At 40.5% G+C, this 23,889-nt stretch overlaps 1 protein-coding gene across 14 annotated transcripts in view; it reads right to left on the bottom strand.

Annotated features, from left to right (window-relative positions):
- Positions 1–23,889, bottom strand: part of HERC3 (HECT and RLD domain containing E3 ubiquitin protein ligase 3) — a 198,476-nt gene that overhangs the window by 75,356 nt on the left and 99,231 nt on the right. For 13 of the 14 annotated variants that reach the window (XR_015165648.1, XR_015165650.1, XR_015165647.1 and 10 more), the window contains exons 4-10: positions 19,587–19,746; positions 14,019–14,095; positions 12,674–12,895; positions 11,013–11,104; positions 9,353–9,483; positions 8,623–8,783; positions 6,076–6,152 (exon numbers count right to left, since the gene is read on the bottom strand). Coding sequence is in view for 8 of the 14 variants with exons in the window: in XM_086406461.1 (XP_086262587.1) it covers positions 6,076–6,152; positions 8,623–8,783; positions 9,353–9,483; positions 11,013–11,104; positions 12,674–12,895; positions 14,019–14,095; positions 19,587–19,746 (920 nt within the window). In the remaining 6 variants the exon portion in view is untranslated. Of the gene's footprint in view, positions 1–6,075; positions 6,153–8,622; positions 8,784–9,352; positions 9,484–11,012; positions 11,105–12,673; positions 12,896–14,018; positions 14,096–19,586; positions 19,747–23,889 lie in introns of those variants that run through there. The other variant, XM_086406467.1, reaches the window with a different exon arrangement.

Here is a 23,889-nt window from a genome sequence, read left to right as displayed (position 1 = left end):
GTTGGGAGGAGTTCTAGAATATTTCCTGAGGATGAAGGAGGCAGGATCGGGAAGAAGGGGAAGCTGAACTGCAGCTCAGTGCCTCAGCCGACCTCATGGGGCGCTGTGGAGCCAGGATGGCCCTTCAGTACCCTCCCCAGGGAAACCACACCAAGAGGACCGCTTCAGATTTCTTTCTCCCTCTGCTTTGAATCACCATAACATCAGGGTTTTTAAATTACTAATCATTTGCTTAACTGTTCACCAAACTCCAACAATATGCATTATAAAAAGTCTATACCATCTATATTGTAAATAATCTGTGAAAATGTAATGCCTCTTAATGTCTTGCTCAAAGTACACAGCTATAAATTCACAATAAAGATAAAAGACATATCAATAATGGCCTTTAAATCCCCAAATGCTGCACAGTGCTACATAATAAGCACTTTTCCTAAAATTGCTGTTTTTCAACTTATTTTCCCCAAATCTAATCATGATCTAGAACTAGAGAAAAATTTAAAGTGCTTTATGTCTCCCGTACTTGTCACTAGAAGAGAGGGAAAAAAGCAATATTAAAACATTAACCAGATGATCATAAAAACACAACTATCAAAGTAAATTTTCTTGGTTATTTTCTGAGTGATGAGTTAAGACAGCATTATAAGGGGAAAGGAAGAAGGCATGTAACAGACTAGAGACGTTTGCCCAAGTTTATGATCATCTGGTTTTTGATAAGTGTTGTAACAAAAATGACCACAGAAATCTGTTAAGAGAACAAAAGCCATCTTGAACTGCATAGAGAAAAACTGTAAGACAAAACAGACACTTGAGAACACACAAACAAGACTATCTCTCCACCATGGTCTTAAAACCAGTCATTATGTAAATTTTAATTGCTTCCCCCACTCCAAGGAGCAGCTGAACACAGACACAAACACATACTTAAAATATAAACATGTTACTATTTTCTCATTCTTCACCCCAAGTCCAACAAACCACAGATGCCTTGGATAAACTACAATCTCAAAATCAAACATAAAGACCCAAGAAAAAGCACCGATTTTCCATGCCTTAGAATTACGTACAGCCTCAAAAGAAAAAATTGGTGTAGGTCAGTGTATCCAACTCTGGCTGCACTTTGGATCACCAGAGCTTTCAAAAATCCTGAACGCCAAGTTACACTCTAAACAAGTTAAATCAGAATCTCTGGAGATACTGGTGTCTTTTTAAGATTCCTAGGTCTTAGTCATTAATTATGTAGTATATTTGCGTGGTGACAGATGGTAGCTAGATTCGTTGTGGTGATCATTTCAAAATTATAGAAATATAAATCACTATGTTGTGTACCAGGAATTAAAATAGTGTTGTAAATTAATATACTTAAGAATAAAACAAAAAAGCTCATAGAAAAAAGAGATCGATTTGTTATTACCAGAGGCAGGGGGTGAGGGGATCGGGGATTGGCAATAGGCAGTCAAAAAGCACATACTTCAATTTATAAGATAAATAAATACTAGGTGTGTAATATAAAACAGCACTCAATTTAGTTGCTCAGTCATGTCTGACTCTTTGCGACCCCAATAATTAACACAATAATTAACAAAAGAGTTCAAAATGCAGTACTTCGGTGCAATCTCAAAATCGACAGAATAATCTGTTCATTTCCAAGGCAAACCATTCAATATCACAGTAATCCAAGTCTATGCCCCAATCAGTAATGCTGAAGAAACTGAAGCTGAGCAGTTCCATGAAGACCTACCAGACCTACAAGACCAACCTTCCAGAACTAACATCCAAAACGATGTTCTCTTCATTATAGGGGAGTGGAATGCAAAAGTAGGAAGTCAAGAATTACCTGGAGTAACAGGCAAATTTGGCCTTGGAGTAAAAAATGAAGCAGGGCAAAGGCTAACAGAGTTTTCCCAAGAGAATGCACTGGTCATAGCAAACACCCTCTTCCAACAACACAAGAGAAGATGCTACACATGGACGTCACCAGATGGTCAATACTGAAATTAGATTGATTATATTTTTTGCAGGCAAAGATGGAGAAGCTCTATACAGTCAGAAAAACAAGACTGGGAGCTGACTGTGGCTCGGATTATGAACTCCTATTGCCAAATTCAGACTTAAATTGAAGAAAGTAGGGAAAACCACGAGACCATTCAGGTATGACCTAAATCAAATCCCTTATGATTATACAGTGGAAGTGACAAATAGATTCAAGAGATTAAATCTGATAGACAGAGTGCCTGAAGAACTATTGACTGAGGTTCATGACATTGTACAGGAGGCAGGGATCAAGACCATCCCCAAGAAAAAGAAGTGTAAAAAGGCAAAATGGTTGTCTGAGGAGGCCTTACAAATAGCTGTGAAGAGAAGAGATGCAAAAGGCAAAGGAGAAAAGGAAAAATATACCCATGTGAACGTAGAGTTTCAAAGAATAGCAAGCAGAGATAAAGCAGCCTTCCTCAGTGATCAATGCAAAGAAATAGAGGAAAACAATAGAATGGGAAAGACTAGAGATCTCTTTAAGAAAACTAGAACTACCTAGACAACATTTCATGCAAAGATGAGCACAATAAAGGACAGATATGGTACGGACTTATCAGAAGCAGAAAAGATTAAAAAGAGGTGGAAAGAATACACAGAAGAGATCACAACAAAGATACACAAAAAAGATCTTCATGACCCATATAACCACGATGATGTGATCACTCACCTAGAGCCAGATATCCCTGAATGCGAAGTCAAGTGGGCCTTAGAAAGCATCAGTACAAACAAAGCTAGTAGAGGTGATGGAGTTCCAGTTGAGCTATTTCAAATCCTAAAAGATGATGCTGTGAAAGTGCTGCACTCAATATGCCAGCAAATTTGGAAAACTCAGCAGTGGCCATAGGACTGGAAAAGGTCAGTTTTCATTCCAATCCCAAAGAAAAGCAATGCCAAAGAATGTTCAAACTACTGCACAATTCCACTCATCTCACATGCTAGCAAAGCAATGTTCAAAATTCTCTAAGCCAGGTTTCAACAATACATGAACCGTGAACTTCCAGATGCTCAAGCTGGTTTTAGAAAAGACAGAGGAACCAGAGACCAAATTGCCAACATCCACTGGATCATTGCAAAAGCAAGAGTTCTAGAAAAACATCTACTTTTGCTTTATTGACTACACCAAAGCCTTTGTGTGGATCACAACAAACTGTGGAAAATTCTTAAACGAGATGGGAATACCAGACCACCTGACCTGCCTCCTGAGAAATCTGTATGCAGGTCAGGAGGCAACAGTTAGACCTGGACATGGAACAACAGACTGGTTCCAAATCGGGAAAGAAGCACATCAAGGCTGCATACTGTCACCCTGCTTATTTAACTTATATGCAGAGTACATTATGTGAAATGCCGGGCTGGATGAAGCACAAGCTGGAATCAAGATTGCTGGGAGAAATATCAATGACCTCAGATATGCAGATGACACCACCCTTATGGCAGAAAGCAAAGAAGAACTCAAGAGCCTCTTGATGAAAGTGAAAGAGAAGAGAAAAAGTTGGCTTAAAACTCAACATTCAGAAAACTAAGATCATGGCATCTGGTCCCATCTTCATAGCAAATAGATGGGGAAACAGTGACAGACTTTATTTTGGGGGGCTCCAAAATCACTGCAGATGGTGACTGCAGCCATGCAATTAAAAGACGCTTGCTCCTTGGAAGAAAAGCTATGACCAACCTAGATAGCTTATTAAAAAGCAGAGACATTACTTTGCCAACTAAGGTCCGTCTAGTCAGAGCTATGGTTTTTCCAATAGTCATGTATGGATGTGAGAGTTGGACTGTGAAGAAAGCTGAACGCCGAAGAATTGATGCTTTTCAACAGTGGTGTTGGAGAAGACTCTTGAGAGTTCCTTGGACTGCAAGGAGATCAAAACAGTCAATCCTAAAGGAAATCAGTCCTGAATATTCATTGGAAGGACTGATGCTGAAGCTGAAACTCCAATACTTTGGCCACCTGATGGAAAGAAACAACTCATTGGAAAAGACTCCTATGCTGGGAAAGATTGAAGGCGGGAGGAGAAGGGGACAACAGAGGATGAGATGGTTGGATGGCATCACTGACTCAATGGACATGAGTTCGAGTAGGCTCTGGGAGTTGGTGATGGACAGGGAAGCCTGGTATGCCACAGTCCATGGGGTCACAAAGTGTCGGACACGACTGAGGACTGAACTGAACTGAAGTAAATCTTAAGAGTGTCTTATAAAAATGGAGTATGTCACTACACAGATGCTTTTTCTTGGGTCATTAAGAGATTCTTCATGTCATGGTAACAGAGTAAACACATTTTTTGACCAATCTCTGTACCTAAACAAATACCTAGGCTTAATAGCTTAAATAAAAGTGTACAGGTTTCAGTGTTTATAAGAAAGAGCAATACGTTTCTAAGTCATATTCTATTTTCAGTTGCTTTTTTCTTTATCTTACATATTTAATGCATACCACTCTTTCAGTTGTTTAAACTTTAACCTGCCCTGTTTCTACAACAATATGCTACTTTCACTTCCTTCTCATCAATGTTTTGTTTTCCGGTTCCAACAATGTTAATTACAGTTCAATTTAAAATTCAACTACATATATCAGATACCATATTTATAAAAGGAATGAAACTAAGTTTTATGCTGAATTTCACAGGAAAATTAAAGTTGGTTAATCAAACCACTTTCTTAGAGAAAGGAATACTTCAGACTGTACTATTTGTGGACACAAAGTAACTATCCTACAAAGATTCAGGGCTTTTCATATTTTGCTTCATTGGCATGTTAAAGAAACGAAGAATAGTTTCAGCTTTTCTCAAGGTTTCTCTGTGAAGCACTGAAGCTGGGCCTAAAATAGGTCTGAAGCAACAGCTCCAACTCAGTCCAGATGGCTGCACTCAACAGAACCTTCTGCAGCATCCTGACCTGGATAATATCTAACGTCAGTATCAGCTATCCAACCTGCAGCCTCAGACTCCACCACAACCTCTTCTATCAAAGTCAGAGAATGATACTGACTAGAAGGCAAGGATATCATGTGTCGAGAGATGGCACAGTATCAGAGTAATGGGGAGTTTCCAGCACTAACAGGGCACCTTGTGTCCACAGAACTTCATTTTTCTTCCCAACCTACTCTGATTCCTTTGTCATCACCACCAGCCCTTCCCTGCTCCTCCAGGGGAGGATGCGGATCAATGCACTACATATGGCTAATCCTCCCCAAGCGCTGACTGAATAAAAGAAGGGTCAGGGCTTGAAGGGAAGGGAGGGGGAGAGGAGAGGAGCGTAAGAGCAGCAGGGTGTAGAGGACAGGAAACAAACCTGTGGTGCTCATTTCAGAATGATTTTTCTCATCCAGAAAGAGGGGAATGAATTAAAGCCCTGTCACAGATAGCATCACCGACTCAACAGGCATGAGTCTGAGCAAACTTTGGGAGATACTGAAGGACAGGGGAGCCTGGTGTGCTGAGGTCCACTTGGTCGCAGAGTCGGACATAACTTAGCAACTGAACAACAACACAGACACTTAGCCCACGTTCTCTTCCACCTCCAACCCTAAGAGAATGTCATTCGCCCACCACAGGGATGCAGGAGACAACCTGAGGGAAATTTTCATGTGGTTTTATAAGCAGATGATAAATAATAAAGGATATCTGAATGGCATCTCTTATATTTAGTATATACTCAATCACATCAAACAAGCACAGTGAGTTCTCAAATACCTAGCATTTGTTGCTACTTAGGGAAGGAAACAATAGAAAGTCAAATAATCCCAAAGTTAGTATGAATTCTCTGAGGCCTCCTTAAATCTCTTTTGGGACACATCTAGATATAAATAAATAATTTTCAGTTATAAAGTAGAACTCTGTGATTAAATACCAAGAAAATTATTGGCACTTCAAGGAAATAAAATGGAGATTACTTCAGTTTTGTCAGCTTATTTTAATAATATAAAATTGGTAGAAACAAAGAATAATGCTTCTCTCATGTAATTATTATTTATTAAAATAAATATTGGTTCACCATTATTCCACCCCCAAGATAACAGTCAAAAGAAAGTTTTACCTCATATTTGGAGCAAAGTACAAAAGTCTGGTCTCCTCCAGAGAAGATCTGCTTAACAATATGATATTTAAAGCGATCTGTCAAAAAATTTTCAAGAGCATGTTTTTCAACAATTAAACTTTTTCCTTGATCCCCTTTTCTAACATTCCAAATATGTTTCCGAGTGGTTTCCTATCTATTTAATTATGTCAGAGAAGTAAAAAACCTCCTCTCCTGGCTCTCTTCCCAGGACTGTTTCTACCTCAGTTAAAACTAAACATATAAAACTGTATCTTCCACTCTAACCCCCTCTTCCTCCTGCCAACTGCCAGCTAGTCCTGACCTCGTTTTTATTTTTTCATTCTAACTCTGTCATGACACTGAAGTTTAAAACAGTCACTACTATAAACCGTAACGTCAGCTAAGACACCACTTACAGCATCTGAGTGTGGAGGTCTGCAGCCACTTCCAGATGAAGCTCACCAGATGGATGGACCTCCATGTCCTGCTTCCGCTTTGCCTCCCATCTCACTGTGCCCACAACACACTCTCACACCACCGTCTCACTCAATTCTAATGGCTCCTCTAATAGCAGCACCTCATAGCTCCATGGGAGAAGGCAATGGCACCCCACTCCAGTAGTGTTGCCTGGAAAACCCCATGGATGGAGGAGCCTGGTAGGCTGCAGTCCATGGGGTCGCTAAGAGTCAAACACGACTGAGTGACTTCACTTTCACTTTCCACTTTCATGCACTAGAGAAGGAAATGGCAACCCACTCCAGTGTTCTTGCCTGGAGAATCCCATGGATGGAGAAGCCTGGTAGGCTGCAGTCCATGGGGTCGCACAGAGTCGGACACGACTGAAGCGACTTGGCAGCATAGCTCCATGCCTGTCCCTTCTACCACACCCAGAGCACACTGTGTTCTCCAGGAATGGCGCCCCCTAGAGCATGATGGAAAGGTGCTCCTGGTACCCGCAGTTCCATGGTACTCACCACAGCCTACCCCTCCATTGTCCTCTACCTGGCTAACTCCAAACCATCCCTTAAGACACACTTCAAACTTCCTCTCTCCTGAACACTGTGCTCCCAAATTACCACGAAGGTTCCTAAAACCAGCATTTATATAACAAATTAAAATTCACCTACTTACATTATAAGTTTTATCCTGTAATTAAACTTTGAAAACTTTGTGGTTTAAAATTAACCTACATACTGGAGTTTTTAAAAATTGGTGTATTTCTTAAATATATGCTTCCCTAACATGAGTACAATGCCTTAGAGAAAAAGAAATTTATAAATGATAGATAAGAGGACACCTAGCCATTTTTCCACTTTGGGGAACATGATCAAAACAAAATCTTGTTTATTTTACATTTCAAGTTCCACTACATTCTTAGATGCTCATATATTCATTCCATGAATATTTATTGAGTGAAAAGTTTGTGCCAGACCCTGTGCTATATGCCAGGTTTACAAACAGGAAATGACTCTGAACCGGGGTCTCCTGCATCGCAGGTGGATTCTTTACCAACCGGGTTATCAGGGAGGCCCGCTCTGTACTTAAGTTTCTCATACTCCAGAAGGGTACTTATGGTTGTTACTGTTACAATTCTGATTAAGCCATAACTGTGCCACTTTATAGTGCCACTTCAAAACCGAAATCAGTTATTAAATCACAGTTCTTTGTAATGACTCTCCATCTCCATTTAAGCTTCTGGATTTATTGCTTCAAGTCACTCTTACTGAACAACTGCCTTATTTTGATTTCCAGTGAAATGAACACTGTGTTACTTAACTATTCTTTAAGAAATAGAAATGGCATGAAAAAAAATCATGTCATATTGTGACCAAAATAGCAATCATAAACGGAAGGTAACAAGAATTCAAGCATTAAAAGCACTGGCTTTAAAGTTCACAGAGAACCACCTAGTGGTTACCAGTGGCAGGCAGTGTGGGGAGGGGCAATACAGAGTTGTGGGGGGTGCTAGGTACAATCTACTGAGTGTGAGATAGCCTACAAGGATGTTTTGTACAACACAGGGAATATAGCCAATATTTTGTGATAGCTGTAAATGGAGTGCAACTTTTTTAAACTGTAAAATTTTTAAAAGAACACAGGTTTTAGAAAGAAGCAGGCCTGGGTTTAAATTCTGTTCCCAGAATCTACATTATTTTGGGCAAGCTACTTAACCTCCATAAGATTCAGTTTCCTCCTCTCCAACATGGGGATAATAACTTCTAGTTTTTAAGGTTGTTTTCAGTGCTTAGCATGGTAATGGAACTTGGTTAAGCCTTCAATAAATATGAACTTTCATTATCAGCAACAATAGTAAATAAAATGGATACACCACAATCAAAATCCTTATGGCCAAAATAGAATTTTTGCTTTATTCTCTAGAATCTCAACTGTAGTTAGTAAGTGCTCAAATATTTGTTGACTTTTAGAATATCTTGTATTTATTCCCTCCAAAAGACCTCAAGGTTAAAAAATAAAATAATACATGTTCTATAACAAGTGTTTTTAGCACTTAAAACACCATTAAATTCCAATAAGCATCACTCTTACCAGCTCTGGCTGAAAGCTGGCCACTGTGGGCAGCCCAGTAACCTTTCACAGGAGAAGGGCACTTGACGTTACAAGTGTGTCCAGTTCCTAACTGACCTCTGGCTCCACAACCAAATGCATAGATGAGTCCAGAAGAAGGCACAAAGGCTAGGGTGTGTTGTCTAGGGGAAAACAATGTGAATTAACCCAACAGCATTGTTTCTACTGATAATGAATGAATACACACACTGACTTTTAACAACCATACGTGGGCACAGCAATTCCTACAGGAGACCCCAGAAGCCTACCCCCTCATGTTTACATGTGCTTATTTTTGCAGTCCTGGATCTTCATAATACTGCCCTTCACTGATACCCTAGGTCATTGGGATGGTGATAAGACCTGGAAAGAGTTTAAGGGCCTACTGCATTGGGGATGAACAGAAAGAGGTGGGGAAAATCAGCAAAATTTCCAAGATTTCTTTGAGGCTCTCTCACTTTCCTTTCTACATGTCTCCCTCATGTCATGCTATTCTTTATCCCCAAAGAACTATACTGGCCCCATGTAGCTCTGCTTCTCTAAAACCCTTCCTTGCCACACCCCGCTCAGATTGAACTCTCTCCAAATTTTCACCATAGGTATGCATGCAGATTTCTTAAAACAACACTGGTTAGGAGTAGCCACATCACTACAAAGACAAGATCCATTTCTGAGTCTTAATAGATCTAAGGAAGTTCTTAGGAGCACTCACCTGCCACAAGCAATTTGAGTGACTTCACTGCCCATCAGCTCCAGAACTCTTCTTGGGTTGACCTCATCATTCATAGAATCATGTCCAAGTTGCCCACAGGAACCAGCACCAAAGGTAAACACACCTCCACTCTAACAAGGAGCAAACACCACATAAGTGCACTGTGTCTCTGAGTTTGGATACACTCCTCTAACTTCTGTATACAACATTAATATCACAACAGTCTGTACAAGAACACTATGCCCACTTGACTCTTAGACAAATCACTTCTTTGGAATGTTCTCTAAATAGAAAAGAGAATTTTTAAAAAGAATTTAAGACTACATCTTTATGGAACAAAGACAGTATTGCTCAAGGGAATGTGTGTCATCTATATATAAATTTTAAAAGTAGTTTAAAAGTACAACAATGTTAATAAACAGGAATACAAAAAAAGAAGAAAAAGGTAGGTGAAATGAGATGAACTTTACATGACCATTCATATGTAAGAAATTACATACTCCACAGACTCCTAAGATTTTTTTTAGCAGCTGTACTTACAAATACTAAAGCATTTTATTAAAGTAAATAACAGTTTGTTCAACACAAAAATACTTTTTCATTCTTTCCAGATGTGACTGTCTTAGAAGCAAAAGAAATAGGTTGAATAATTTTAAAACATTAATTACATTGCTCTTTCTTTTTTCGTCATTCAGTCGCTCAGTCACGTCCAATTCTTTGTGACCCCATGGACTGCTGCCCTCCAAGCTTCCCTATCCTTCACCATTTTCCAGGGTTTGCTCAAACTCATGTTCATTGAGTCAGTGATGCCATCCAACCATCTCACCCTGCCTTCAGTCGTTGCCAGCATCAGGATCTTTTCCGATGATTTGGCTCTTCCCATGAGGTGGTCAAAGTATTGGAGCTTCAGCTTCAGCATCAGTCCTTCCAATGAATATTCAGGATTGATTTCCTTTACAATTGACTGGTTTGATCTCTCTGCTGTCAAAGGGAGTCTCTCAAGAGTCTTCTTCAGCACGACAGTTGGAAGGCATCAATTCTTCGGTGTCCAGCTTTATTTACGGTCCAACTCTCACATGCATACATGACTACTGGAAAAACCATAGCTTTGACTAGATGGATCTTTGTTGGCAAAGTAATGTCTCTGCTTTTTAATATGCTGTCTAGGTTTGTCATCACTTTTCTTTCAAGGAGCAAGTATCTTTTAATTTCATGGCTGTAGTCATCATCCACAGTGATTTTGGAGCCCAAAAAAATAAAGTTTCTCACTGTTTCCATTGTATCCCCATCTATTTACCATGAAGTGATAGGACCAGATGCCATGATCTTCATTTTTTTAATGCTGAGTTTTAAGGCAGTTTTTTCACTCTCCTCTTTCACCTTCATCAAGAGGCTCTTTACTCACTCTTCACTTTCTGCCATAAGCGTAGTATCATCTGCATATCTGAGGTTATTGGTATCTCTACCTGCAATGTTGATTCCAGCTTAGGAACACAGAATATTTCTATATGTATTTCAAGGTTATATATATTGAACTATTTTTATGTTTATACACTATTCCTACTCTCTATAAAAGACCTTATCAAAAATAATCAAGTAATGATACTCATCCTTATTATAAAAGTACCACAGAACAAACCAGAATACTGAAGTTCCTTACTTTTGTAAGAACTGCTGTATGTTCTTCTCCACAACTGATATAGACGACTTTCTGTGTTCGCAGGAGCTTCACATGGCAAGGAGACTCTCGATCTAGAAAAAGAGAAATATCAAAAAGTCAGTATCATCTGTCTTTGAGATGAAATATGCACAGTTCTTTTAGCCTCAATTTTGGGCCCCCCGATTCCTGATTCTCCTCTTCAGCTTGCTGCCTGAACCTCCACTTGGATGTCTAATAGACATCTCATTTTTAACATATTTAAAGCCTAATTCCCCACAATCCCCGACTCTGCCCACCTTCCTCCCTACTTCCCCATACAGTTTTCCTCATTTCATAAATGCAGCTTTACCCTTCCACTTTTTCCTCTCTTTATTTCAAAGTACATCCAACAATGAGGAAAACCAACTGGCCCCACCTTCAGAATATATTCAAAATCCGTCTTTATTCCCACAGCCTCCAAAGTGGTCTTCTAGCTTCCCCGTGGACCGATTCTAGGCAAAGTCAAGTCAGATTACTGTTCTCAACACCCTCAGTGTCTTCCTTTTTCACTGAGAGAAGCCAAAATCCTTACCCTGTCCTTCCAGGCCCTACACTGCAGGGCCTCCCTTCCTCTCAGAGCTCCAGCTTTGTACTCCTCTTCCTGCTCATCGCATCCCCAAGCCTACCATGATTCCTCCCACATCAGAGCCTCTGCACACCCTGTTGCCTCTGACTGGAACAGTTTTCACCCAGCTCCTCTAAATACCTCCTCTTCTACTGGACTTCCTACAGGGCTCTGCTGAACACCTTATTCAAGAGGCCCTCCCTGGGTACCTTATATAAAATAGGAAACTTTCCTCTCAAAGCCTCTGACATACTGTATACATTTGTTGCTGTTCAGATGCTCAGTCCTGTCTGACTCCTTGAGACCCCATGGACTGCAGCATGCCAGGTTCCCTGTCCTTCACCAGCTCCTGGAGCTTGCTCAAACTCATGTCCATTGAGTCAGTGATGCCATCTAACCATCTCATCCTCTGTCACCCCCTTCTCCCCCTGCCTTCAATCTTTCCCAGCATCAGAGTCTTTTCCAATGACTCAGTTCTTCGCCTCAGGTGGCCAAAATATTGGAGCTTCAGCATCAGTCCTTCCAATGAATATTCAGGGTTGATTTCCTTTACAATTGACTGTTTGATCTCTTTGCTGTCAAAGGGAGTCTCAAGAGTCTTCTCCAACACCACAGTTCAAAAGCATTAATTCTTCAGTGCTCAGCCTTCTTTACGGTCCAACTCTCACGTCCATACATGACTACTAGAAAAACCACAGCTTTGACTAGATGGACCTTTGTCAGCAAAGTAATGTCTCTGCTTTTTAATATGCTGTCTAGCTTGGTCGTAACTTTCCTTCCTAGGAGTAAGCGTCTTTTAATTTCATGGCTGCAGTCACCATCCACAGTGATTTTGGAGCCCAAGAAAACAAAATCTGTCACTGTTTCCACTGTACACATACTGGTTTGTTGTCTGTGTCTGCCCATTAGCATGCAGTCTCCACTAAGTCAAGGGTATTATCTGTTTTGGTCCTTGCTGCACCCTCAGTGCCTGACACAGGGCGAGGACACAGAAGCTCCTCGGGAAGCACATACTAAACAAATGAAGTTAAGAGGGCCACGTGAAGACTTCACCCACCTTTCTCATCACTGAGCCCGAGCTGCCCTGCATTATTCATCCCCCAGCCAAATACAGCTCCTGAGAGTGACAGGGCAAAGCTGTGGGCCCCTCCTGCGACCACCTGCGCCAGCGGGATCCCCTCCAGGGACCTCACCCTCTGTGGACTGGCTTGGGAAGGGAACTCCTTCCCCAGGCCCAACTGCCCATGGCTGTTTCTCCCCCACGTGAAGAACTGGCCATCTGAAATCAGAAGAAGATAACTGGTATTACCAGAAAGATACAAGTTTCATTCACAAATATAAACTTATTAGAACAATGGAGTTCCCGTAGGGCTCATTTGTTAGTTGCCCACCCCACCCCCCACCACAACACATACCCAAGAGCAAGGAAGCAGACACACTGCATGGTGTGAGACTCTCACAATCAGAACTCCCACTTGTCATGACAACACAGAGATCAACACCCTTCAAAGGCTATTAATATTTACGCAAAGGAAAAACTAAATGTTTAAATCAGTTCAGTGTTGAATAGGCCAATTATCAGGCTTAGATCCACTAAGCAAAGGGAAGTAGTTCTGACCATACCAGGACTACAAGAGACCGGAACTTCACAGGGTCCAGCTATGACCTGGACAACACCACAGAGAACCAAGCAGGATGTGTTAGTACTGACTTCCCCACAAATTTATCCTAACAGAATATAGCAGCATATGTTGGCTTAGGTTTTCCTAACTTCACCTTCTTCATTTATTTGGGTGCTTTATGGTGGAATATGGAGAAGGCAATGGCACCCCACTCCAGTACTTTTGCCTGGCAAATCCCATGGACGGAGGAGCCTGGTGGGCTGCAGTCCATGGGGTTGCTAGAGTCGGACACAACTGAGCGACTTCACTTTCACTTTTCACTTTCATGCATTGGAAAAGGAAATGGCAACCCACTCCAGTGTTCTTGCCTGGAGAATCCCAGGGACAGGGGAGCCTGGTGGGCTGCTGTCTATGGGGTCGCACAGAGTCGGACACGACTGAAGCGACTCAGCAGCAGCAGCAGCAGCATGGTGGAATAGCCATATGAGTTGTAGCTAAGAAAAACCAACCCTCTGTTCAAGTACACTGATGAACAGTCTTGCCTCCTGCTGATTTTCCCCGAGAGAGGTGGAACAGCAGTGATAACCATCTTTTTCATCATCCACACCCTGAGAAAAGTATGAGCTACACAAGGGCTATCTCAGAACTGTCGCTGTCCAACAGGAATGCATAGACCTTAACTAGTTAAATGTATCTGGTTACATAACATCACATTAAAATACGAAGAGAAATGGTTCCCAAATTAACCCAACACTAGCATAGATTTTAATGTTACATTACCAGCTGCAAGAGCCAAGCAATGCCAGTTGCCACAGGAAACTTGTAATATTGTCTGCTGGTTCAGCTTTTGTATTAACCTAAAACAGAAAAGATTTTCCTTTTAAGAAGGGCATTCACAATGATTGGAAATATTCCCAACTAAATAAAATAGTTGTAATAAATAACATGTTTCACAAAACACTTTTTAAAATCAAATATATGATCTTACATGATAAAGTTCTATTAAGTCTTTCACTAACCTCCTGCATCTTTGGTAGTTACCGTTTAAAAGGAAGAAACCCTGCTCTGCACTTAAACCCATTACCACAACCCTGTGTTAATTTCTACCTTGTCATCTCCAATTCAGAGACAAAAGGAGTAAGCAGCCAAAGACATACCCTAAGAACACGGCTGATATCTAAATGGCTTTCAAATGAGAGCAATGGCATGATCTGGCAATCTCACTTCCAGGTATATAACCAAGTAAACTGAAAGCAGGGTCCCAAAGAGAGATTTGTACACCCACATTCATAGCACCATTATTCACAAAGGCTATAAGGTGGAAGCAACCCAACTGTCCATCAACCGATGACCAGAAAAACAAATGTGGCATATACATTTGGAATATGTATGCACTGGAATATTCATCACTCTTTAAGAACGGAAATTCTGACACATGTTACAACATGGATGAAACCTGGAATTATGCCTAGTGAAACAAGCCAGTAACAAAAAGAGAAATGGTCTATGGTTTCATTTACGTGACGTATCTAGACTAGCCAAATTCATACAAATCAAAAGTCTAATGGTGCCTGCCAGGGGCTAGACGAAGAGAAATGAGGAGTTTTCATTTAATGAGTGTAGAGTTCTATTTCTACAAGAAAAACAGTCTGGAAATTGGTCACACAACAGTGTGAATATACCTAACACTATTAAACTGTACACTTAAAATGGTTAGGATGATAAATTCTTTTGATTTTTTATGTGTTTTTGGCTGTGTTGGGTCTTTGTTGCTGCGAGAACTCTTCTCTATTTGCAGTGAACAGGGGCTACTCTTCATAGCCTTTCATGGGCTTCTCATTACAGTGGCCTCTCTTATTGCAGAGCATGGGCTCTAGACGCATAGACTTCAGTACTTACAGTGCATGGGCTCAGTAGTTGCGGTTCCTGGGCTCTAAAGCACAGGCTCAGTAGGTGTGGCCCATGGGCTTAGCTGCTCCATGCCATGTAGATTCTTCCACTCAGTAGATTCCTTACCACTGAGCCTCCAAGGAAGCCCAAGATGGTAAATTTTATGTTATGTGTATTTTGCCACAATTTTTAAAAATTACTAAGGGCAATGCTTCTAAAACTCTTGATTCCCTAGGATGGTAAAGAGGAAGATCATATGACCACTTTTTAAAACTCAATCCTCTGCTTGCTTATGGGAAACAGATAAGAACAGTACCTATTCACAGGGTTGTGGTGAGAATTAAGTGAAAAAAATGTCTGGCACTGCCCAATAGAGTTTGACAGCCTGAGAAATATCTCCTGTTTCCTATTTTAATAAATTCATAGGTTGCCATGTTCCTCTTCATTAAGTGTATTTCATGGGAACAAAAGATTCAGAGGGGCATTTTACAAGATAGATGTCCAACAGGGAAGTCGGGGGTTATTTAGAGTAACAGGTAAATGTTGCTTTAACAGTTTATTTTCTCGGATATAAAAAAAGTTCATAGAGTCCACATATACATTTAGTACCAAATAGAACCCAACTATTTTTTTATGGAGATAATTGTAAATTCACACGCAGCTGTAAGAAATAATACAGAGATCCCTTGCAGGCTTTATCCAGTCTCCCCCAGTGATGATATCTTGCAAAACTATAGAAAAAAAAAATCATAACAGGGATACTGACAAAAATACAAACTACCAATCTCACTTCTTTGTCCCCAGTTTTATTTGTACTTATTTCTGTGTTTGCAGTATTTCTGTCACCTACGTAGGCTCATGCATCCACCACCATATTCAACGTTTCTAACACAAGGATTCCTCATGTTTACAACCACCCCTCCCCTCCTCCATCATAGCCCCTGGCAATCATTATTCTACCCACCATTTCCAAAATGTTGTCACTTCAAGAAGGTTATGTAAATGCAATCATATAGTAGGTAGCCTTTTTAGGATTGGGTTCTTTTTCACTCAGAATAATTCCTTGACCATTTAATATATACACAGCAATTTTTTCGCTGTGTATATCAATAGCTTGTAGAATTCCACTATTTTTAAAAAAATATTTATTTTATTTATGGCTGTGCTGGGTCTTCCCTGGTTGGGGCCAGCAGGGGCTACTCTCCAGTCGCAGTGTAGAGGCTTCTTACTGCGGTGGCTTCTCCTGTTGCGGAGCACAGGCTCTAGGACATGCATGGGTTCAACAGCTGTGACCCCCAGGCTCTAGAGCACAGGCTCAACAGTAGTAGCACAGGGGCTTAGTTGCTCTGCAGATGTGGGATCTTCCCAGACTAGGGGTCGAATCCTCGTCTCCTGCACTAGCAGGCAGGTTCTTTACCACTGAGCCACCAGGGAAGCCCAGAAACCCACTATTTTTTAAAACTGAAAAAAGTCATCCTGTCTTAGGGACCAATGTTTCAGAACTTTATGCAAAAAGAGTCCTTTTCCTGGCCAGTTTCCAATCAAATTCCCCACACTTCTCCCTTTATGGGTCACCATTACCCTTATCACAACCTTCATAATCACAGTTACAAAAAAAAAAAAAAAAGCAGGTCAAAAGAAAAAAGACAATAAGAAACTGTACCATAAGATGGAGAAAAGGATATATATGCACAAGCATACACTGTGTTTTACCTACTCATCTTACTCCATCCTCCCAACAACTTGGTAAAGGTATACAATACTATATAATTTCACTTTTAAGTTAGGAAACAGGCTCAGATAAGTTAAAACAATTTGCCCAAAGCAACTCACCTAATACAAATAGAGCCAATACTGGAATCTGAGGCTGTCTGACATGAAAGCTATGTTACTTTCCACAATACTAAGATAGGAATTGATAAATTTATCTTAATTAACTTATAAAATTTTATACAAACTAAAGCCTCAGAAATCATCCATAATTTAGGCATAACTAATAGAAATAATGGCAGAAAGTGAAGAAGAACTAAAAAGCCTCTTGATGAAAGTGAAAGTGGAGAGTGAAAAAGTTGGCTTAAAGCTCAACATTCAGAAAACAAAGATCATGGCATCTGGGCCCATCACTTCATGGGAAATAGATGGGGAAACAGTGGCAGACTTTATTTTCTGGGCTCCAAAATCACCATAGATGGTGACTGCAGCCATGAAATTAAAAGATGCTTACTTCTTGGAAGGAAAGTTATGACCAACCTAGATAGCATATTGAAAAGCAGAGACATTACTGTGCCAACAAAGGTCTGTCTAGTCAGGGCTATGGTTTTTCCAGTGGTCATGTATGGATGTGAGAGTTGGACTGTGAATAAAGCTGAGCAACGAAGAATTGATGCTTTTGAACTGTGGTGTTGGAGAAGACTCTTGAGAGTCCCTTGGACTGCAAGGAGATCCAACCAGTCCATTCTGAAAGAGATCAGCCCTGGGATTTCTTTGGAAGGAATGATGCTAAGGCTGAAACTCCAGTACTTTGGCCACCTCATACGAAGAGTTGACTCACTGGAAAAGACTCTTATGCTGGGAGAGATTGGGGGCAGGAGGAGAAGGGGACGACAGAGGATGAGATGGCTGGATGGCATCCCTGACTCGATGGACATGAGTCTGAGTGAACTCCGGGAGTTGGTGATGGACAGGGAGGCCTGGTGTGCTGCGATTCATGGGATCGCAAAGAGTAGGACACGACTGAGTGACTGAACTGAACTGAATAGAAATAATAATAAATTGCTACTGTAACACAGACTACTTCATTTTTTGAAATGAAATGCCAATAATGACTTGAGTATTTGTTCAACAAATATTTTTGTCATGAATGTTATAAATCTTTTCCTTAATATTACATGCAATTTCACTAAAATAAGCCATCCCTTTTTTTATATTTCCACTCACCCTCTTCTCCCAAAATTAAATTAATTTTTGAAAGTAATGAACCCAAGACATTACCTGTTCTAACTCAGGAAATGAATCAAATTACTCTTACCTCTGTGTTTCTCTTTTCCCTAAAACAGCTTTTGATTAAAGACACAAAAATCTAAGAAGGGCAAAGCAGAGGAGGAGGGAGAATGTACTGTGCTTTAAAAGGGACAATACTTGGGCAGGGGAGGAGAGGCCATTTATTAACCAGACCTATACTGAGCAATGCACATGCTAGAGCACCCTCAGCAATGGTGATGCTAAAATAAACAATCCAGTTCTCCTGGCATCAAGAGCTCCCAGCTTTGTACCAAAATTAGTTATTAAATTAAAAATTGCAATGAATGTGACTAGTACTGCAACAGGAGAACGTTGTACATTTGAAGTACAAAGGAATAACAATTAAATGAAGGATTTAAACCAGTGGCCTCTTTGATCATTAAGAACCCTCAACAAACAGAGACGCCACCCCCAAAATGTTCACTTGAGAGTAACTTCAATACTACAGACATTTTCTTAGTGGTGAAGCATCTGTTAGATACTTAGCCAAATCATCTAAGATTTTGTTGTTGTTTAGTTGCTAAGTGGTGTCTGACTCTTTTGTGACCCCATGGACTGTAGCCCGCCAGGCTCCTCAGTTCATGGGATTCTCCAAGCAAGGATACTGGAGTGGGTTACCATTTCCTTTTCCAGGGGATCTTCCTGCCCCAGGGATCAGACTTGAGTCTCCTGCATTGGCAGATGGATTCTTTACCACTGAGCCACCGGTAAAGCCCTTCATCTAAGATTTAGAATTAAGTAAATACTTAAGGGACTAAAAACCATTGTATTAGTACTTCTGTGTTAAAGAACTTATGTATATTTGGTATATTTGCTGTTGATAATGCTAAAGGTAATTTGGCCTATTATTAAAGAGTAACAGGTCAGCTTTGTGACTGAACTTTAAAGCGTCTAACCGAATAATTGATTTAGGCTTGCAATTTTAAGTTAAAGGTTAATAAGTGCAGCATGTAAAAAGAGGTTTTTTAATTCAAACATTTAATGAGCTCCAAACACTACCAGCAACAGGCTATTGGAATAAATGAAGTATAGTTCCCAAACAAAGCACATTTTTTAACTGGAGATAAACACTTCTATCATGCTTCCCTTGTGGCTCAGCTAAAGAATCCTCCTGCAACTCGGGAGACCTAGGTTCGATCCCTGGGTTGGGAAGATCCTCTGGTGAAGGGAAAGGCTACCCACTCCAGTATTCTGGCCTGGAGAATTTCATGGACTGTGTAGTCCATGGGCTCGCAGAGTCAGACATAGCTAAGCAACTTTCACTTTCAAACACTTCTACAATAACAATTCTGGGGACAAGTATTGTAACAGTATAAGTCATGACAGTGACTCAAAGGAAACAACAATTATTAATTAAAGAAGAAAGCAGAACCCAAACCAAGGAGTCTAACAAAGAAACTAGCAGGAAATAACCTTTACAGTAACTGACATTCTTACCTGGGTACTGCCACAGAATCCTCAATAGTCATGAGTCCCAGCTGCCCATCACTACCTGCACCCCAGGAAAACAGCTGGCCCTGGTCACTGAGGGCCAGACTGTGAGACTCGCCACATGCCACATGGACAATGTGCTGATCTGCCAAAGCTCCAATTTGCTCTGAAAAAAAAGAAAAAAAAATCAAAGGAGGAAAATGTAAAGCCCAGAAATAGGAATTACACAGAATTAGCATCCTAGGCAGTTGCGTTTTTCAAAGAGAACCACTACATCTGTATAGAGAATATAAATTTCCTACGTTTCTGAAAGCTGTTGATCCAGACCCCAGTTACACTAGGTGGCGCACAGACCTGGAGCAGTGTCCACACTCCAGATATTCTCTCCGGTGTCTGGTGCTTCTCCCTAGAGAGATGCCTTAAAGGTTCAGTATTTGGAGGTGTGGAACCAGAGAAGACTCAGTGTAAACAGGAGTGAGGCTTCTTACTAAAAGCAGTGGGACTGAGGGAGAGTCTGCCTGGGAGCAATGAGCCCTTCCCCATCCACAAAAACACTCTTCTCTCCTCAGTTCTGTAACACAAATCTGTCTATATATCTAGCCAGGAGGATTTCTCTGAGAAAACTGAGAAAGTTTCTCAGGCCCAAAAGAAAAGACCCACAGCTACTGGCAATCCTGGATCCCCCTAGGAAATGTCCCGCTTCCCACTAGTTAACGAAACTTGCCCGTACACTGTTCTGCTTACATTTTAGTACCTCACTTTTAAAAAGAAAAGGCTGGACAAGGACAATCACGTATGTGAAGACAATTTAACACAAAAGTTAAATAGCAAAGAAAACAGAAGGAAGGAAACTCTGAAGAAAATGATCAAGCAAGGAACAGGAAAAAAAAAATCTTTAGATCATTAGCAATATAAGACAAGAAGATTCCAACCTTCAGAAAACAAACAAAATTACCTTGGAAAATGAAAATATAACAGCACAAATTTAAAGGAAAAAGCTTCAGAGCAGGATGGGGAATAATAACTGAAATTTTCTAAGAAATAGACCAAGAAGTCAAAGAGCAAAACAGGTGGAAAAAGAAGAAAGAAATGAGACTATTTCAAGAATCTCAACAATGGAAAAATAAGAATCCCCAAAACAGAATGGAAAAAAACAAAGTAGAAATTTTCAAAGACAGGATTGCTCATAACTGAAAAACATGAGTTTCACATTGAAAAGACTGATTTAAAACCTCAGAATAAAGAAAATAAGGACTGAATTTTAAAAAGAAGAACTACTTCAGAACACTACAGCCTGAAATTTCACAACATCAAAATAGATTCTAAAATTTTCTAGAAAGGACAGTTTATATACAATTGAACAGGGATCAGAATGGCATCGTATTTCTCAGAAGCAATAATAAAAGCCAGAAAGACACTAGAGCAATGCCTTCATAATTCTAAAGGAAAATGACTTCTAACAGAGAGTTTCATATCTAGCCAACCAAAAGGTCTTCCCTGGTGGCTCAGTGGTAAAGAATCTGCCTGGCAATGCAGGAGACATGGGTTTGATCCCTGGCTCAGGAAGATCCCATAGAAAAAGAAATGGGAACCCACTCCAGTATTCTTGTCTAGGAAATCCCATGGATGGAGGAGCCTGATGGGCTGCAGTTAATGGGATCACAAAAGAATTGGACATGACTTAGCGACTAAACAAGAACAACAGCCAACCAAAAATCTGAGAGGAGAGGGGAAAGAACAATTTTCAGGGATGTAAGGTTCTCAAAATGTTTTACCTTCCATGCCTATCTCAGTTACATAATATCATGCCTGCAGAACAACAACAAAAAGATTTTGGATTCAGGAAAGGGTAAAAACTATTTCCATGACAGCTATGTAGCAGCCAATGAAGGAAAATTGGAAGGAATGTCTCCAAAGTGAAAAATGACATACAATCTGATGAGTTTATATTATATGAGTTTTACAGTTCTGTCAGAGAATAAAGATTATATGCAAATGAAAAAAATGAAATAATTAACTTCAGGAAACACTAAATGCTTTACCAGTGATAAGAACAATCATGGTACACAAAGTCATAATAACCAAATATCATTTATTAATTTACATAATTAAATCTGCCAATCAATTTAAAAAATCAACTATATGGGAAAAGATGAGCATCTAGGAGTAAGAAAGAGGAAAGGCTGGGCAGAGAATATAAAAGCAGAGTAATCTTTCCCAGTATGAAGCCTCTAGATCATGTCCAATATTGAAAAAAAATCAAGAAATAGCATTATAAGCATGTTATTTATAAATATAAAGGCAAACTACCCCCAAAAAGTTTCAAGAATTGAAAGTGATGGTCTCTGCAAGTGAGACTCAAGGATGGGGACAGGAGAGGTAAGGAGGTGTTATTTGACCTAAACAGAGGTCAAATAATATATAATATTTCTTTTTAATTAAGCAGCTGAAAACATGCTCATGTCAGAGAAATCTCCTGAATTATCTCAACTCCTTTCATTCCCATGACCATCTCCTTTACCCTCTACTCGTAGGCCCTAACTCCCAACTCACCCTTGTTCCCCACACTAAGAACAGTCCTGTATTTACTTTGGGAAAACTAAGAAACTCCTACCAAAGTAGCCAGGTGAATCAGATTCTTTCTTCCTTCACCAAATTTCCACATTGTACTGTAGTTCTAGGACTTCGGCAGCTTTTACGTTCTCTTGTGCCTGAGTGCCAGGCCTGATACCTCAGCCAGAACCAAGACCTGCGCCCCTGATACCTGACCTCCTATGCCAACCATTAGCCTTTCCTGCCTAGATGTTAATGTACAGCGTTGTTATGGTTGTTATTCAGTTGCCAAGTCACGTCTGACTCTTTGCAACCCCATGGACTGCAGCACACCAGCCTTTCCTGTCCTTCACCATCTCCCAGAGTTTGCTCAAACTCATGTCCATTGAATTGGTGATGCCATCCAACCATCTCATCCTCTATTGTCCCCTTCTCCTCCTGCCCTCAATCTTTCCCAGCATCAGGGTCTTTTCCAATGAGTTGGACTTCGCATCAGGGGGCCAAACTACTGGAACTTCAGCATCAGTCCCTCAGATGAATATTCAGGATTACATTCCTTTAGGATTGACTGGCTTGATCTCTTTGCTATGCAGGAGACTCTCAAGTCTTCAACTACCTGCCAATCCTGATGAAACTGGAAACTTTACTGATGAAGTAAGTAAGCAAAGTCAAGTCAAGAGACAACAAACTCATCTTTAAACTTGGAAAGGAGGATTGTGTCAGCCTTCTTTATGGTCCAACTCTCACACCCATACATGATTACTGGGAAAACCATAGCTTTGACTACATGGACCTTTGTTGGCAGTGATGTCTCTGCTTTTTAATACACTGTCTAGGTTTTGTCACCGGAGAAGGCAATGGCACCCCACTCCAGTACTCTTGCCTGGAAAATCCCATGGATGGAGGAGCCTGGTGGGCTGCAGTCCATGGGGTTGCTAAGAGTTGGACATGACTGAGCGACTTCACTTTCACATTTCACTTTCATACATTGGAGAAGGAAATGGCAACCCACTCCAGTGTTCTTGCCTGGAGAATCCCAGGGACGGGGGAGCCTGGTGGACTACCGTCTATAGGGTCACACAGAGTCGGAAACGACTGAAGTGACTTAGCAGCAGCAGCAGGTTTTGTCACAGCTTTTCTTCCAAGGAGCAAGCCCTAGGCAAACCAATTTCTGTCTCATCATACATCAGCCACCAAAACAGACATGGAAGGAACCCCTATTTCACCACAACACAACTTGCAGCCCCAAAGGCAGAGGTTCCATTCAGTAACGCAAAGATTTGTAGAGAATTAAATCCTAGTTGTATCAAGTCCAATTTATTTCATTTCTCCTAGCCAGAAAACTAAGCTCATCTGATTCATACTAGGAATCTGTTACAGTAAAATTTTAATTGCTCTTCTAGAATCTACTCCCTGGGTCAAATGGGAATGCTTCGTGCACAGCTCTCACTGAATACACCCCTGCCCCAGTTGGGAACACTCAGGCTGCAGTGCACATGTTCACACGTAATCTCTTCTGATTCATTCTGTCAAGACTGTATGCTATATTTTGCAGATCATGACAGAAACTCAACCCACACATTTAGATAATTAAACACACTAAGGAAATATTTGGCATTTTTTGACAATAAAAGTATATTTTATTTCTGATCCTTTCACAAGAAGCAATTTAAGCTCTTTAGAAGTCTTCAGCAAGGTTAGCAACTCTGAATGAGCCAAGGTAATAGGGCAGAACAGCAGCAAATGTGGAATGATG

This window comes from Bos grunniens, chromosome 6 (genome assembly GCF_055505025.1).
Source record: "Bos grunniens cultivar Pamir isolate PY7600 chromosome 6, Bosgru_T2T1.0, whole genome shotgun sequence".
In the NCBI taxonomy this organism is placed as follows: domain Eukaryota; kingdom Metazoa; phylum Chordata; class Mammalia; order Artiodactyla; family Bovidae; genus Bos; species Bos grunniens.
The sequence above is the reverse complement of the archived record's forward strand: the minus strand, read 5'-3'. Positions and strand labels throughout refer to the sequence as shown.